At 39.1% G+C, this 15,682-nt stretch overlaps 1 protein-coding gene and 1 non-coding gene across 2 annotated transcripts; one reads left to right on the forward strand and one right to left on the reverse strand.

Moving 5' to 3' along the window:
- Nucleotides 1-2,831: 2,831 nt before the first annotated feature.
- TRNAR-ACG (transfer RNA arginine (anticodon ACG)) lies at nucleotides 2,832-2,904 on the reverse strand. Its single transcript has one exon. It is a non-coding gene; the product is annotated as a tRNA-Arg (tRNA).
- Nucleotides 2,905-8,296: 5,392 nt separating this feature from the next.
- LOC131062848 (uncharacterized) lies at nucleotides 8,297-9,136 on the forward strand. Its single transcript, XM_057996587.2, has one exon. It carries the CDS (start codon nucleotides 8,297-8,299, stop codon nucleotides 9,134-9,136), a length of 840 nt encoding a protein of 279 aa, XP_057852570.2.
- Nucleotides 9,137-15,682: the final 6,546 nt, after the last annotated feature.

Below are 15,682 nucleotides of genomic sequence, written 5' to 3' on the forward strand. Positions count from 1 at the left end.
ATTTAATCTATATAAAGTACACGAAGAGATATCCTTCTCGAGGCGCCTATTTGACTTTAGGGTGTAAAATTGATTAAAAATATGCACCTCGAGAAGGATATCTCTCGGCGTACTTTATATAGATTAAATTAAAATTTAAGGTATATATGCTAGTGGCAGTCACGAGACGCGACATGAAAAACATAAAATAAATGCAACATATAATTATATAATGTAAGATATACATTAGACTTTATTTAATGATAGTACTTATAAAAAATTATTTAATGGCCAGTATTATGGTTACGAATAGGGTTAGGGTTAAGCTTAATTATTATTATGGTTAGAGTTAAGTTTTACATCATTGTTAGGGCTACAATTAAGGTTCGCATCAAGGTTAGGGTTTGGTTTAGGTTTAGAATTATGGTTAGGGTCGGGATTTAGGAATATAGCTAGGGTTAGGGTTAAGGTTACTATTATGTTCAAGGCTAAGGTTTACATCATTATTAGGGTGGTTAAGGTTAGGGCTATGATTAGGGTTAGGGTTAGGGTTAGGGTTAAGGTTAGGCTACAATTACGGTTGTTATTCTAGAAGAATGGTTGGGGTAATGATTGAGGTTCAATTAGAATTAGCATTAGAGTTAGGGCTAGGGATCAATTAAGAGTAGGGTTAATATCATAATTGAATTAGGGTCTTATTAGGTTTATGGTTAGTGTTATGATTAAAAAAGGGTTAGGGTTTAAGAATAAAGCCTGGTGTTATGGTTAGGTTTCTATAATAAAGCATGCTTTCAAGGTTAGGATGAAGGTTTAATTAGGGCTATGGATTATGTTAGCATAAAGATTAGGGAAAGTATCAAGGTTAGGTTGGATTTAGGGTTAAGGTTATTTTAGGGCTATAGTTCAGGTTCAAGATAGGGTTTAATTATGGTTAGGGTTAGGTTATCATAAGGGTTCAATTACAACTAGGGCAAGAGTTTAATTAGCATTATGATTTAATTACATTATTGTTAGGGTTAGTGCAGTACTAAAGTTCAATTAAGTTTAGGGTTAGAGTTAAGTTTAGGGTTAGGTTATGGTTAGGTTTCAATCATGGTCATATAAGTTTTAGGGTTAATATTACACTACAATTAGGGTTACTATTCTTAGAGAATGCTTGGTGTAAGTGTTGGGGTTGAATTAGAATTAGTATTAGGGTTGGGGCTAGTGTTCAATCAAGAGTAGGGTTAGTATTACAATTCATTTAGGGTTTAATTAGGGTTAGAGTTTGAGGATAAAACATGGCGTGATGGTTAGGATTATATAATAAAGCTTGATTTGAAGGTTATGTTTAAGGTTTAATTAAGGTTATGGCTATGTTAGAATAAAGGTTCAATAAGGGTTAGGGTTTATTACATCTATATTAGGGATATTGTAAAGGTTAGGGTTTGATTATGGCAAGGTTTTAGTTATTGTTAGAGGTAATATTAGAGTTCAATTAGGCTTAAAATTAGGGTTATTATTCAATTGCATTAGGATTGGAGTTAAACTAGGATCGAAATTCAATTAGGGTTGGGGTTCAAATTAGATTTAGGGTTAAATTAAGGTTATATTAAGGTTCAAGTCAAGTAGGTAGGGTTCAATTTTAGGGTTAAAATTAATTTTAGTGTTAGGTTAGGGTTGGTATTCAATTAGAGGGATCAAGTTTAAGGGTTAGCACTATAGATAATTAGAGCTTAATTATGGTAACAGTCTAATTATAGTTATGGTTAGGATTAGAATTAGATGAGGGTTATGATTCAATTACATTAGGGTTAGGAAATTAGGATTAGAGTTCAATTAAGATCCTAGTTTGGTGTAGATTAGGGTTAGGGTTAGGGTTAGATAAGATTTAGAGTTAGAGTTTAATTAGGGATAAGGTTAATTTTAGGGCTAGGATTCATTTATGGTTAAATTGGGGTTCAATTTGTAGCTAAGGTTTAATTATAGGGTTATAGGTAGGTTTAGGGTTACGTTATGGTTAGGTTTCAATTATGATAAGATTAGGTTAGGGTTAGAGTTCAAATAGGTATAGATTGGGGATATTGTCAAGGTTAGGGTTTGATCATGATAAGGGATAAATTATAATTAGGGCTAGACACGATATGACTACAATAAAAGACTATACAAAACTTTAATTTGATTTGGTTTAGACACGACTGCAATAAAAGACTCTACAAATCTCCTTTTCTTTGCTACACCACCATTCATTAGAATAGCAAGAAATAAATATGATATCTTCACATTCATTATATTTAAAATGATAAATTGTGAAATCAAGAAAAAGCTACAATGACAGACAAAAAGAAGATGAAGAGACTGATAAGAAAAGAAAAGGAAAAAAAACACCCCCACCTTCTCTTGACTGTACTTCCTCCTCTCCAACACATTCACTACCTTCACAGTGTAATTCCATTTCATCCCCATCTAATAATTTTATGACGCCTCAATTTATCAAGGCAAAACTGTTGATTTGTTGCTGGAACATTTGCAGGCTGTGACAAAGATACAGAAATAGAAGCAATATCAAAGTATTTAAAGTTAAATACTGGGAATTCAAGATCTTCTGTTACAGATGTATAACATTTTTAATGTTTACGTGAAACATAAACACACCGCACGCTCAATATGAAATCTACCATGCTGTTAGTGTCAATTAACAGCACAAGTTGAAAATCATACTCCGCATTGTCCGTAATGAAAGAGGAAACTTTATGATTATTGGGTTACATGCGCTAAAATAGAAATTAAAAATTGAAACAAAACAGAAGAACATTAAAATTACTTAACGTCAAGCGCGGCGCACATTCCCAAATAAGAATGCGTCTACTACACGACTCTGCTGGGGATCGAACCCAGAATCTCTGGTTTCGTAGACCAGCGCCTTATCCATTGGGCCACAGAGTCACAATATGGCTAATTTGGAGTTCAAGCATAAGGTTTTGGTATTCCACCTCACCACCCAATTACATCTCAATTATATTTAACTGCTTGCCCAGTCATATGTATAGAATTTGGCTTGGTATTCCCTTGTGTTTTACTTGTTCTCATGAAAGAATAACTAGAATTAAGTGAAAGGGTTAGTAGACGACTAGAACATTTTCCGCAATGTTGTTGCCCGGGTTCGAACCGCGGACCTTTGGGTGTATGGCTACGCGTCATAACTGAATACTGCACAGCGCCATGTTTTCATGGCGTTAAAAGATCTTTTGATCCTAAATTTCGATATGCAATGCATCAATGGGGACCGTAAAATAAGTATCTTTTGCCTCCTCGTAAGATATTTATTGCTGAATACAAGTGTAGTTTTTTTTCTGTAAAAGATTATATTCCTCTCTAATTTACCAAAACTTCAGTATGTAATAATAAAACATTAGTCACTAAATGATTGTTAAGAAGAGATGCACTGATTGGTAGCAACCCAACTCTGCACATCCTTTCGAAACTCTATTTCTCCTTGTATTGAAAGCACCAAAACTGATGAGGCCTATCAAATATGTATTCCAATTATACCACAAACATTGATTTGGCAGAATCAGTGGGGTCCTCTTCTTCTGCCATTCGTCCCCATCTTAACAAATATGAACATGTTAAACCCAGAGTATATGATTTCATGAACAACACTAACAAGAATAAACAACAAGTGGGTATTCTGAACAACAATCTTGCTAAAAAAAACCCCATAAACAAAAAGCCTCACTCACAGCGTCCAACGCAAATAAAGAAGCAAAAATTCACAGACCCAAATTCTAAGAAGGATGTATTGAAAACAGATATACAACACCACCCTCCATTAGAGAACGTCAAGAAGCCTGCTATACCGCGTCCATTAAAGAACGTAAAGAAGCCTGCTCTACCACGTCCATTAAAGAACGTAAATAAGTCCAATGATATAAAACACCGCCCTCCATTATATAAGGGTGGTATTATATCTCAGAAAAACAATAAGCATAATAATAATAAGCCTTCTGTTGCTCAAAATAATGGAACTTCACAGTTGGGTAGTAAGGAATCCAAGAGTAATGCTGGAAAAGTTTTTGGTTGCCGTAAAACTTTTTTGCATGGCCACCATGGCGGCGCCGCGAAAGAGGAAGTTGCATGTGTTTTACAGTTGAATTCAGTAATGGGGGCTCAAAATGATGGAACTTCACAGTTGGTTAGTAAGGAATCCAAGAGTAATGCTGCCCACGTTTTTGGTAACCCTAGAACTCCTTTGCATGGCCACCATGGCAGCGGCGTCAAAGAGGAAGTTGCATGTGTTTTACAGATGAATACAGTAATGGGGGCTCAAAATGTTGGAACTTCACAGTTGGTTAGTAAGGAATCCAAGAGTAATGCTGCCCAAGTTTTTGGTTGCCCTAAGACTCCTTTGCAAGGCCACCATGGCGGCGCCGCCAAAGAGGAAGTTGAATGTGTTTTACAGTTGAATTCAGTAATGGGGCCTCAAAATGATGGAACTTCACAGTTGGTTAGCAGGGAATCCAAGAGTAATGCTGCCCAAGTTTTTGGTTGCCCTAAAACTTCTTTGCATGGCCAAAATGGTGGCGCCGCCAAGAAGGAAGTTGCATGTGTTTTGTTGAATTCAGTAATGGGCGCTCAAAATGTTGGAACTTCACAGTTTGGTAGTAAGGAATCCAAGAGTAATGCTGCAAAAGCTTTTGGTTGCCCTAGAACTTCTTTGCATGGCCAAAATGGCGGCGCCGCCAAGAAGGAAGTTGCATGTGTTTTGTCAAATTCAGTAACGGGGGCTCAAACTGGACCATCTTCGTTGGAGAGCTTTTATGACTGTGAGTGTTCTGATGATGAGAGAAAAAGAGACAACATTCTCAATGCAGCCGCCATTCTTAATGCATTTAGATACCACAATTTGAAAGATGAGTGTAGCTCTAATAGAAATTTGGTTTATGCAAAGAAGAAAAGCATTGCCCCCATCTCCAAACCTGCACCATCTAGAGCTCCCATATCTAATGGTAGAAAATTCAATCTTAATGTCATACCTTGTGGTAGAACACTCAATGCTAAGAAACACTCAAATACCAGTCGACCTCCATGGAGGTAATTTTGTAATAAACTTCTAGTGCTATAGAATCCTTTTGGGGATAAGTGACTAGATTCAAAAATAATAAGTGGATGGAGATAAGTCACATCTCTAAAGTCCACAGAGTGCTAAAGTTTGGAGCATAAAAACATAGTTCAACTAAAGCAAGGAGAGGGGCAAGGAGGAGTAGCAAAAGGGGTGAGAAGGAGGATACAAATCATTTGACTTTTCTATTGTGCTTTCTTTTGTAATTTTGCATTTATACACGATATGGTTTTTCTTAATTCATATCATAAATTCATATATTTTCCCACAACATTTTAACATAAGCATATTGCTAGCATGGTTGAACATAAGAAGATTAATAAGAAAACAAAGTTCTATGCTGAAATGAAATGGATATAATAATGCATTCACTTTGATAGCCATTTTAAACATTTAATTATTAAAATAGAATTAAAATTTTAGGAAGACTACTATTGGTATATATGTTTTTTTTAGCTTATAAGCTTTGTAGATTAGTATTTGAAGGTTGATTTTGAATTGATAATTATATTATAAATAAAAAAGTTGATAGATAGGATATTAATTCTCAAATTGAGCCATTCTAGTGAAGGAGGAAATTCCTTCATAAAATTATCTCTCATTTTTATGTGATATGAGGTTTTTCTTAATTGTAGAATTAATTTTAAGGCATACCTTTTTTGGATGTGCCACTGAGGGGAAATGTCTATTTCTAAATACAAGGTGAATGAGACTTATTTAACTCTTGTTGTTGCTTCTAGATTAGATCGTGTTAGTTTATTTGCATCAACGTTTCATATCACACTTGATCCATCATTAGAATGAAAGAAAAGTTCATGTAGCAAAATGAATAAGATAGTTGCAGATCTATGGGGTCTAATTAGAATGAAAGGAAAGACAAAATTAATAAAAACAATCAAAGTTACCTATAACTTAATAAGAAAAGGATAAACAAAAAGTTAAAAACAACAAAAACAAAACAAATAAGTGAAAGAAAATAAAGGAGGAAAAATGAGATATAAGCAATTAACTAAAGCTAACCAAAAGAAACCATGGAAAAATAAGGCAATAAAAAAATAAAACAAAAACAATCAATATTTTTTTCTTAATTTAAAATATTTATTATTGGTTGTTTTTGTTTTATGTTGTTATCACCTTATTTTTCTTTGGTTTCTTGTGATTAGCTTTAGTCAATTGCTTTTGTCCCATTTTTCCGCCTTTAGTTTCTTCCACTTATTTATTTTTGTTTTGTTTTTTTGACTTTTTTTAATCCTTTTTTTATTAATGAGCTTTTCTTTCATCCTAATAATGGATCACAGAGTGTGATCCAAAACGTTGATGCAAATAAACTAACATGATCTAATCAAGTAGCAAAAATAAGAACTATTATAGATTGTGGAAAACTAATATCTTTACTTATTTAACTATCTAGATTTCAACAATCCCAAATGGTAGTATTGTGATAAAGATTGATATTCTTATTTTAAATTATCATGGATTAACTAAGGTTTAATTAATAAATCATATTTGGACTTGTATGATTGTATGACACGGTTAATTTTATTGAATTTGGTTATTAAATTGTGTAAATGCAATGTTATTTTAATGCCTATCAATAAAATAATTAATTGACCAATGAATTATGCATGAAACTTAGTTCTTCTTAGATTTTTCCCCCATGTTAGTGTGCATGTGAGCTACATGAATTGTGTATACTAAAGTAAAGAAAGTTGTAAATAAAATACACAAAACAAATTCAAGCATCTAGGGTAAGGATAATGCCTCATGATTTATTCACTTTGGGTCTAAAGAAACATCCTCAAACTTGCATGCACAAGTCACTAGTGGAACTTGTAAAGCTACATTAATAACATGAAAATATCATTACAAACATTATTCATTCTATTAAGAATGAGATCAATATCTTCCAAAATTGAAAGAGTGGTGTGGATCGACTCATAATGTAAGCAACAATCATAAAATTGGAATCACTTAAAAATGAAAGATAAATAGAAGCATGATGTATGTCACGATTATGTGGATATAACTAAGTTGGGCCCCATAAATTATGCAAGCATGAGCCATGTAAAGATAAGACATAATGTAACCAACTATCATGGAGTTGGAAATAATGTATATTTGATTATATATATATATATATATATATGAAACATGTGAGATGAGATAGACTTGAATGGTTATGTAAATAGCAATCATGTAGTGGAACTAGTCATCTATTTGAATGATACAACATGTGTAGGAGTCAATAGTGAGCTCCAATGCCCCAAGATAACCTATAAAACAATATAAACCTTTCACTAGAGAGTAGAGAAAGAGGATGAATTGCTTGATTCTAGATGTAATAATATACAATGATTGATAATGGTTCAATTATAGTACATACCCCTACATCATATAAGATACATGAGGCCTTGCTATAGAGGCAAGGTGAGAGATAAGACTAGACATGATTGTGACAAGTGTCTTAATCTTATGGCATTAGAGATAAAAAAAAACAAATGAAAATATAAGATAAGATAAGATCACAAAAATTTAAATATTCCAAACAAGTTCTCTTAATAGACTTATCCATAGTAAATTGTTGCTAATGGAGCGACGTAGGAGGTTAGGGCTTTGCCCTAGGGATTTGCAAGGTTTCCGATCACTGGGGGGGCATTTCCAAGAGCGAAGATATGAATCTCAGGGTACGCAACAAGGTTTCAAGCAGTTGCAAACTAGTAAACGACCATGGCAAAATCCAAGCAAGGTTTGGGAGGATCATAACAGGTTTTTTTATCCCCAAAAGCAATGGGGGGAGGAGGCCAGAGCCAAGGAGCCCAACCTATTTAGAAGTGAGCATTTTAGCAGTTTTGGGCATCGAAACAAAGAATATGGACCTAAAACCATCTAGCAACTTTGTCAAGAAAAAGAGTGGTGACCTAAAAAAAAATGCAAAAGGCGACCAATAATCCTAAGAATAGAGAAGGTGAGAGGCCGGAGAAAGTCTGGTTGATGCTGGATAATCAAAGCTAGACTGGCTCAGTGGCTTTCTTTCGTGAGCGAGGTCTTTTTATGAAATGTTTTGGAGACTGGCCGACCATGGGAAAATTGAAATGTTGGTGTTCGGAAAATTGGAACCGCGAAAGCAATCTAAAAACCTAGCTAAATGGTTTTTTCTTGGTGATCACCAATGACGGTAAGGATAAGCAGTGGATTTTGAATAGTGGGCCCTTTTTTATGGGTGGTAGGGGACTGTATATTAGAGATTGGGAACCTAACTTCAATCCCTTGCTGGCACCAATTGAAGAGGTGCCCATCTGGTTACATTTATATAATCTCCCCAAAGAGTATTGGAACGAGGAGTCCTTCCAAGCAATAGGTAATAAACTAGGTTTCTATATCAAAGCTAACGAGACTATAGAGTCAAAAGATTTCAGTATGTATGCACGAATCTGCATCAGTTGGAAACCCCATTTTCCACTTCCAGCACACATTGAGATCATTACCAATGCAGGGCAGTGGCTACATAAGATTGAGGTCGAAGAAACAAGTGAAAGATGCAAATACTGCAAAAAAGATGGACATACGGAGAATACATGTCCGATTGGCCCAAAAGGGAAAAATGTGGAGACAACGATGAAAGAAGAGGTAAAAAAATTTGTGAGAAAAGAAAATGAAATGGGTGGGAAGGAAACAGAAAATGGCACGCCACAATCTCCACAACAGCCTTTCCTTCAAGGGGAGGTTTCGGCAGCCACTATCAATAGGACCTCAGTGGAGGATGAGATAGTAATGGATGTTTCTCTCATAAATAAACATCTGGAGGCTGCAGGTTGGGTAGAAGAAGCTATAGTTAGAGTGGAGAAAGAAGTAGAGGTCCTGGACAAAGCAAAATCCAGAGCTTCACTTCCTGTGGGAATGGGACAAACTTCGAAGCTTGCCAAGAAGAGTAAGAATTTCAGGATAATGACCCTGAAAAGGATGGAGCTAATGAAAGTAGAGAGACTGAGGGAGATGAAGATGATGATGAATGGGGATGGATGGACGAGGAAGATATCCTGGAGACAAGGACAGTAGAGCAAACTAAGCCTGTGTGGAACAAGGTTCGTTTGGGGGAAAAGAAATCCAAAGGTAGAAAGTCAAATCAATTTAGAATTGCAATGGTCGGGAGTGCTAAGGGATAAAGTAAACTTACAGTAGGGAAGGGAGTTACCCTTCCTGAAGGATGATGAAAATCCTAACTTGGAATGTTAGGGGTTGTAATGCCCCTGACAAGTGTCGATTGATCAAACAAGGTTTGGATCAATTAAGCTCGGATGTAGTGTTTTTAGAGGAAACTAAGCTTGAAAAAGAGGAAGCCAGTTTGCTCATGAGATCTTGCAAGCAACGAGCAGGGGTTTTCGTAGAATCGGAGGGAGCCTTGGGAGGGTTGGGTATACTTTGGAACCTGACCAACCATAAGGTAGAGGTAATCGTCGGCTCCCGTATGTGGCAGGCGTGTAAGATTCATTCCTTTCCCTTGAATGCTGATTTCTTTTTTATTAATGTTTATGGGTTGACTAAACCAAATCAACAAGGAAACTTTTGGCAAGCCCTCTCTTCCCTCATCCAAGAACTAGAAGAAGGAGTTATCATTATTGGCAATGATTTTAATGCCATAATGGAATCGAATGATAAAGTGGGGGGCAAGAGAGGACCTACTTCATCCCAATTAAATTTTCAAAATTTTGCGATAAGTAATGGTCTTAGAGAAGTCAAATCCAAGGAAGGACAATTCACATGGTTGAACTGTAGGATTTTGGGAAATCATGTAGCAGAAAAACTTGACCGTTTCTTCATGGGAGGGTCTTGGGCAGAATCCCCTCTACGTTTTACAAATATGCAACCAATGGTTTCTTCAGATCATTTACCGGTGGAACTCAACATAGAATTTGATGGCCCCCCCATAAGGTGCCCTTTTAAGTTTGAAAAGATGTGGCTAAGGGAAGAGTGTTTGCGAGACCTAATTGCGGAATGGTGGTCTGGGTGGAGAGCCTGTGTGCAAGGGTAGAAAGAGCAATAGCTGAAGCTATCTTTGTGACGGCTAGGAATCATAATTTGGCAAAACACCCTTTCACAAATGAAGACAAAGATATTCAAGTAAATTGGTCTCTTGTGTACTACCAACCCATTAATGGGTCCTCGAAGGTTGATCCTTTTTCTGCTACAAGGGATGTTAAATGGGAACCACCTAGTAAAGAGTGAATAAAGGTCAATTTTGACAGTGCTTCAAGAGGAAATCTGGGAATCTTAGGTGTTGGGGTGGTGGCAAGGGATGATAATGGGTCTATCCTCTTCAAAGGAGCACAAGGTTTGCAGGATGGTACGAATAAAGAAGCAGAGGTCCAAGCGATATTTCTGGCAACTGAGTTGGCTTTAAATATGAAAGTCCAACGGTTGCATTTGGATGGAGATTCTCAGGTAGTTATTAACACAATTGCTAAAGGCAACACTCCATGTTGGAAAATAAACTGTTGGGTGTCTACGATCCAAGAGAAGCTCAAATCATTTGTGGAATTTCGTGTCTCCCATGTCAGGCAAGGAGAAAATGTAGTGGCAGATTTGCTATCTAATATTGGATGTGATATGCATAGTTATATGGCCAAATGGTGGAAAGGAGATGGAAGACTGTGGAGGTGGTCTTAAATGCAGTCTTTTAGGAATTTGCAGCTTGCAATACATAAGCGAGGGAAGGTTTTTGGCAAGTACACCATGCAAGTTAGATCTTGCTCTTTGAATGTGGTAGTTATCTTTGGCAGATCGCACGTTTTGGTGTGAATGGAGGATGGCAGCAAATCTTCCATGCAATCTCATGGCATTTATGTCATCACTTCTATATTCATTACTCATCCTATACGACGATGGAGGAACTTATTTCCCTTTGGTTTGCGAGCTAGTGTTTGTGTGCTTTTTAATTGATTGCACTACTTTGTGGCTTTTATGACATTGTCATTGTAGAAGCTGGTGCAGTTTCAATTTGCAGGTGACTATGGAAGCTGATGCCCTCCTAAATGGCACAATGTTAGTTTATGATCAAACAACACAAAACACACAAGACGTTAGAGTTAGTCAATCAAAAACTAAAACATGAAGGCATTCCAAAGGAGACACTAAAAACATGCTAATGAATCTAACTAAAGAAGTAAGACAATGAGATATCTCCAACTATCTCTTAACATGATATTAGTTCTTTTCTCCCTTGTTCCTCTCCTCTCCAAGTTCCAAAATAGTGTAGCTCTCAGCAGCTTTTTGCACTATGGATGCTTATGGAGGATTGAGATTTGTAGAATAGCTCCAAACATGAAATGAAAAGCTATTTTTAATGCTAAAATGATTGATTTTACCAAAAAGACAAGATTTAGTTATGCTATGCTAAATGCTCTCTAAAATGGCTATAGTCTAAATGCTTACAAGTTTTTCAGGATCTGGATTATGAAGGAATGGGCTCTATTTATAGGAAAAATGGAGCAATGGATGGCCAGGATTGAAAGGTTTAATCAAGGGTCAAGCTTGAAAGTTGGGGATCCATGTGCACAATTTGCACCAATGACATGGTGACAAGTGTCAACACAGGATTGGGTTGAGAGAAGAGGTTGGAGGCATTAAAGGCCTGAGAAGACCTCATGGTTATCTAAAGACTAAGGGTCAAGCCTAAATTAGGATTACCCACTGGATTAGGAGTTAATCCAAGGATAAACCTTTGTGCAAATGATTAAGAGATAATCATGGTCAAAGCATTAATGACCTGATGAAACCCTTGGGTTGGGTAGAGGTTGAGTCAAAACAAATGTTTTAACCATGTAGGAGGGTTTGGGTTAACCATTAATGGTTATTGGAGACTTTGTGGATTAAGTGGTTGAAAGTTGGGAGCCTTTAATGGTTTTCAAAGACTTTGGGGTTTTTGGTGGTTGAAGGTTGAAAACCTTCAATGGTTATCCAAGACTTTGGGCCATTTGAGAAGTGACTCCATTTTGCTTAGGAATGTGACAATAATTAGGGGATGGATTAGGCTAATTTAGGAAGGGGTTAGAAGAATCTAGAAGGGGATTAGATTTTGCAAGTGGATTTGGTGGGTGAGGGAAAATAGGATTTTATTTAAAATAAAAATTCATTTATTTCAAAATGTGTGCAAGTTGCATTTGTAGGAAAATGCAAGTGGGGTGGGGATAATGATTTAAATAAATGTTTTATTTAATTTATTTAAAAGAGGAAAAGGGGGATTTAATTAAATAAATTGATTTTATTTATTTAATTGATTTGTATTTGGTTTAATGAATTAATTAAAATAAATTGAATAATTTATTTAATTAATAGAAGAATGTTTGGGGATAAATTAATTAAATATTAATTTAATTAATTGGTGGCTAGTGGATTTTTAATCAAATAAATACGAAATATTCATTTAATTAAAATGGACAGATTTGTGTGACTACATTTGCCCCTCTTTGAGACGGTGCAGTTTATCGCATCGTTTCAAAGAAAAACTGGTGTGAAGAAATGCCCCATAAAATGTTAATTTAATGGGTGGTATGCCCCCTCAAGAGATGGGTCGAAAAATTTTGAAAAATCGGGCGATCTCTCGAAAAAGAACGAAAATTGGCAGGGTGGTAGAAGAGAAGAAGTTAGGCATACGGGTGAAAAATAGAAGAAAACGGGGGAAACATGGAGAAATGGGAGGCTCGGGAAGTTCACAGGGACCACGGCGATGAGAAAGGCGAAGTTACTGTGACGGCGGGGGGTATAAATGGGGTGAAAGGGGTGAAAATAGGATCATTTGTGACCGCGACCAGTTGAAAACGAGAGCTCTGACAGTGACATTTGGAGGAGCAAGGAGGAGCTACGATGCCGTTTCCGATCACCGAGCACCGATTTGAGCGAGTGCGACGATTCCAGCGCCCAGCTGACTATGGACCAGCGGTACGCAAATTTGAAAACTGTCTTTTCATGCATTTTTAATATGGTTTTAGCTGAGTCCAAGTCAAGTCGGAGCAAGAGCGCTGGAACTATAGTTTTAGCGCTTTTGCTCCATGAATTAGCGCTATTGTGCCGCAATAGCGCTTTTGTAAGCTAGTTTGAGCGCTTTTTCTATTAATTAGCGCTTTTGCAGGTAAGTTTTAGCACTTTTGACAAATTAGCGCTTTCGTAGGGTTAATTGAGCGCTATTTATGGGTAATAGCGCTATTGTATAGCGTTTTTAGCGCTTTTGGTTTGTAGCGCTATTGTAGAGTGGTTTGAGCGCTATTGATTTTGTTGTAGCGCTATTGTGTAGAACTAGCGCTATTGTAGATAAAATAGCGCTTTTGCCTTTGGATAACGAGATGCCCCAGTTTTGGACAAAATAAATCTCCTGATGCCTAACGATTGATGGATGGTGAGGTGAAGTGGGATTTGTCTTGAACCATAGCAGCCTGATGAGACTTAGGTCATTTGTTAGGATAAATGTCTGTTGAAGTCTAGGCGGCCATGATTGCTTACCTGTTGAGACCCGAAGATACTTGATCAAAGTATCTGATGATAGTCTAGGTTTAAACTTAAGAAAGTTTGATAACAAAACAACTGATGGTGGTTGGATGAATGTCTATGTGTAGGAGGATCTGCGCGTGTTGCAGTTACGCGAGCGCCACCCCGCGACACAAGGATTGTGGGATCGATTGACGCAGATAAAGATTGATTGTATTGCGGCTACTAGCCTCTACGAGGTGATGCATATGCCCGTGATTCGGATGAATCACGGCCTGATTACAGCATTGGCAGAGCGATGGCACAGTGAGACGTGCACGTTCCATCTGGCCCAGGGCAAGATGACGGTGACTTTAGAGGACGTGTGGCGTATCCTTCGGATTCCGATTCGGGGGCAGCTGGTGACATATGATCGATCTTGGGGGACGGTGTCGTGCCAGAGGATATTTGATGAGGATGTATACATCGATGATGGCTCGATCGCATGGGAGGATATAGCGGCACTATATGAGCCCCTTCCAGCAGTATTGTCAGGGATCGTCGGAGGACTTTTGTGTCCCGACAGGCAGTCACATGGATTGGCGGTGGGATGGGGACAGGTGATAGAGATGATGGTGACTGAGGGGACCCGATATGCCTGGGGGTCGTGCGTGTTAGCGCATATGTATCAGGAGTTACACGAGGTAGTGTACAGAGGGCGGGGGTCTCTAGCAGTGGGCATGACGCTGCTGCATGTGTGGGCATGGGAGCACTTACCAGTGACTCGACCAGTGAGTCTGAGATTCCGAGCTGTGGACCAGCCCTATATGTTTATGTATAGTGGTATGATGAGCCAGCCCCACTTGGGGAAGCTAGAGTGGTGGCGGCGGGCATTAGATGATTTGGATGCAGTGATCTGGCGGCCATACTTAGAGTGTGAGCCATGGGAGGATGATGCAGAGGCACTACCGTATTGCTTCATGACCCGATTCCTCATTGGGAGGACCTCGTATCATGTAGAGAGACAGGTGCCGGGACGGGTGATGAGGCAGTTTGGACGGCAGCAGGGACTGCCGAGTGGATCAGGGGAGTATGCACGAGTGATTCGGGAGCGGTATGCATGGGGTCCAGTGCTACCATATGATCAGGCACTGGCAGAGTTCCGGACACTGCAGGCGAGGCCATGGGACTTACGACCGAGGGTCGTGGATGCAGGTGTGACAGCAGAGTATACACAGTATCGGGCGGCGCACCCGATCCGATGGATATCAGACCCAGCTGAGCCGATCCTAGCGTTTGAGGATGAGAGGGGATGGGGACGAGGACGGAGAGCAGGAGGTCGAGGAGGAGGAGGAGGAGGAGGTGGAGATGGAGGTGGCGGAGGAGGTGGAGATGGAGGTGGCGAAGGAGATGGAGGTGGAGATGGAGGAGGAGGTGGAGGAGGAGTTGGAGGAGTTTTGGGGATGCCGAGGCAGCGGAGAGGGAGAGGTGGACTACCTCTTCAGATATCACAGGGACCTTTGATGCAGGGAGGAGTGCAGCTGAGTGGGAGGGGGATGGAATGAGAGATCCCGATGGCTACAAGTGCAGGGGAGGGTGGTGCAGGGGAGGGACCTAGTGGAGGGGGTGATACAGGTGCGGCAGCCATGGACATGGGGGAGGGAGCTACTGGGATCTGCGGGAGCACATGATAGGTTATTTGCAGACCCGGGTAGAGAGATTAGAGGCGGAGGTAGCAGCTAGAGATGTGCAGCTATTTGCACGTGAGTCAGAGCTGACAGTGGTGCTGCGGGAGAGAGATACTGCGGTGGAGAGATTGGCGGAGCTGCAGGAGAGAGTGCGGACTGGTGCACAGGGGCCTTCAGGGGAGATTATGAGGGAGATGCGGCGAGCACAGGCGGAGATAGAGTACTGGCGTGGGTTATATGAGCAAGTGGTACCGATTAGCCAGCGAGCTCTCAGCTATTCACAGATGCGGCAGGCCAGATCCGAGCGATCACAGAGGATGCAGAGCAGTGGGGGTGTGATGGGTCCTCTACGGCAGGAGAGATCAGGGGATGCAGGAGGGAGTGGGGGTTCGATGAGGCCTCCACGGAGAGATGGATCAGGTGGTGCCGGTACCAGTGGTGGAGTAGGTAGGGGTGG

This window comes from Cryptomeria japonica, chromosome 9 (assembly GCF_030272615.1).
Source record: "Cryptomeria japonica chromosome 9, Sugi_1.0, whole genome shotgun sequence".
Lineage (NCBI taxonomy): Eukaryota > Viridiplantae > Streptophyta > Pinopsida > Cupressales > Cupressaceae > Cryptomeria > Cryptomeria japonica.

Excerpts from the sequence above, each read along its gene's own strand:
- LOC131062848 (XM_057996587.2), top strand. The coding sequence starts at position 8,297 with ATGGGTGGTAGGGGACTGTATATTAGAGATTGGGAACCTAACTTCAAT.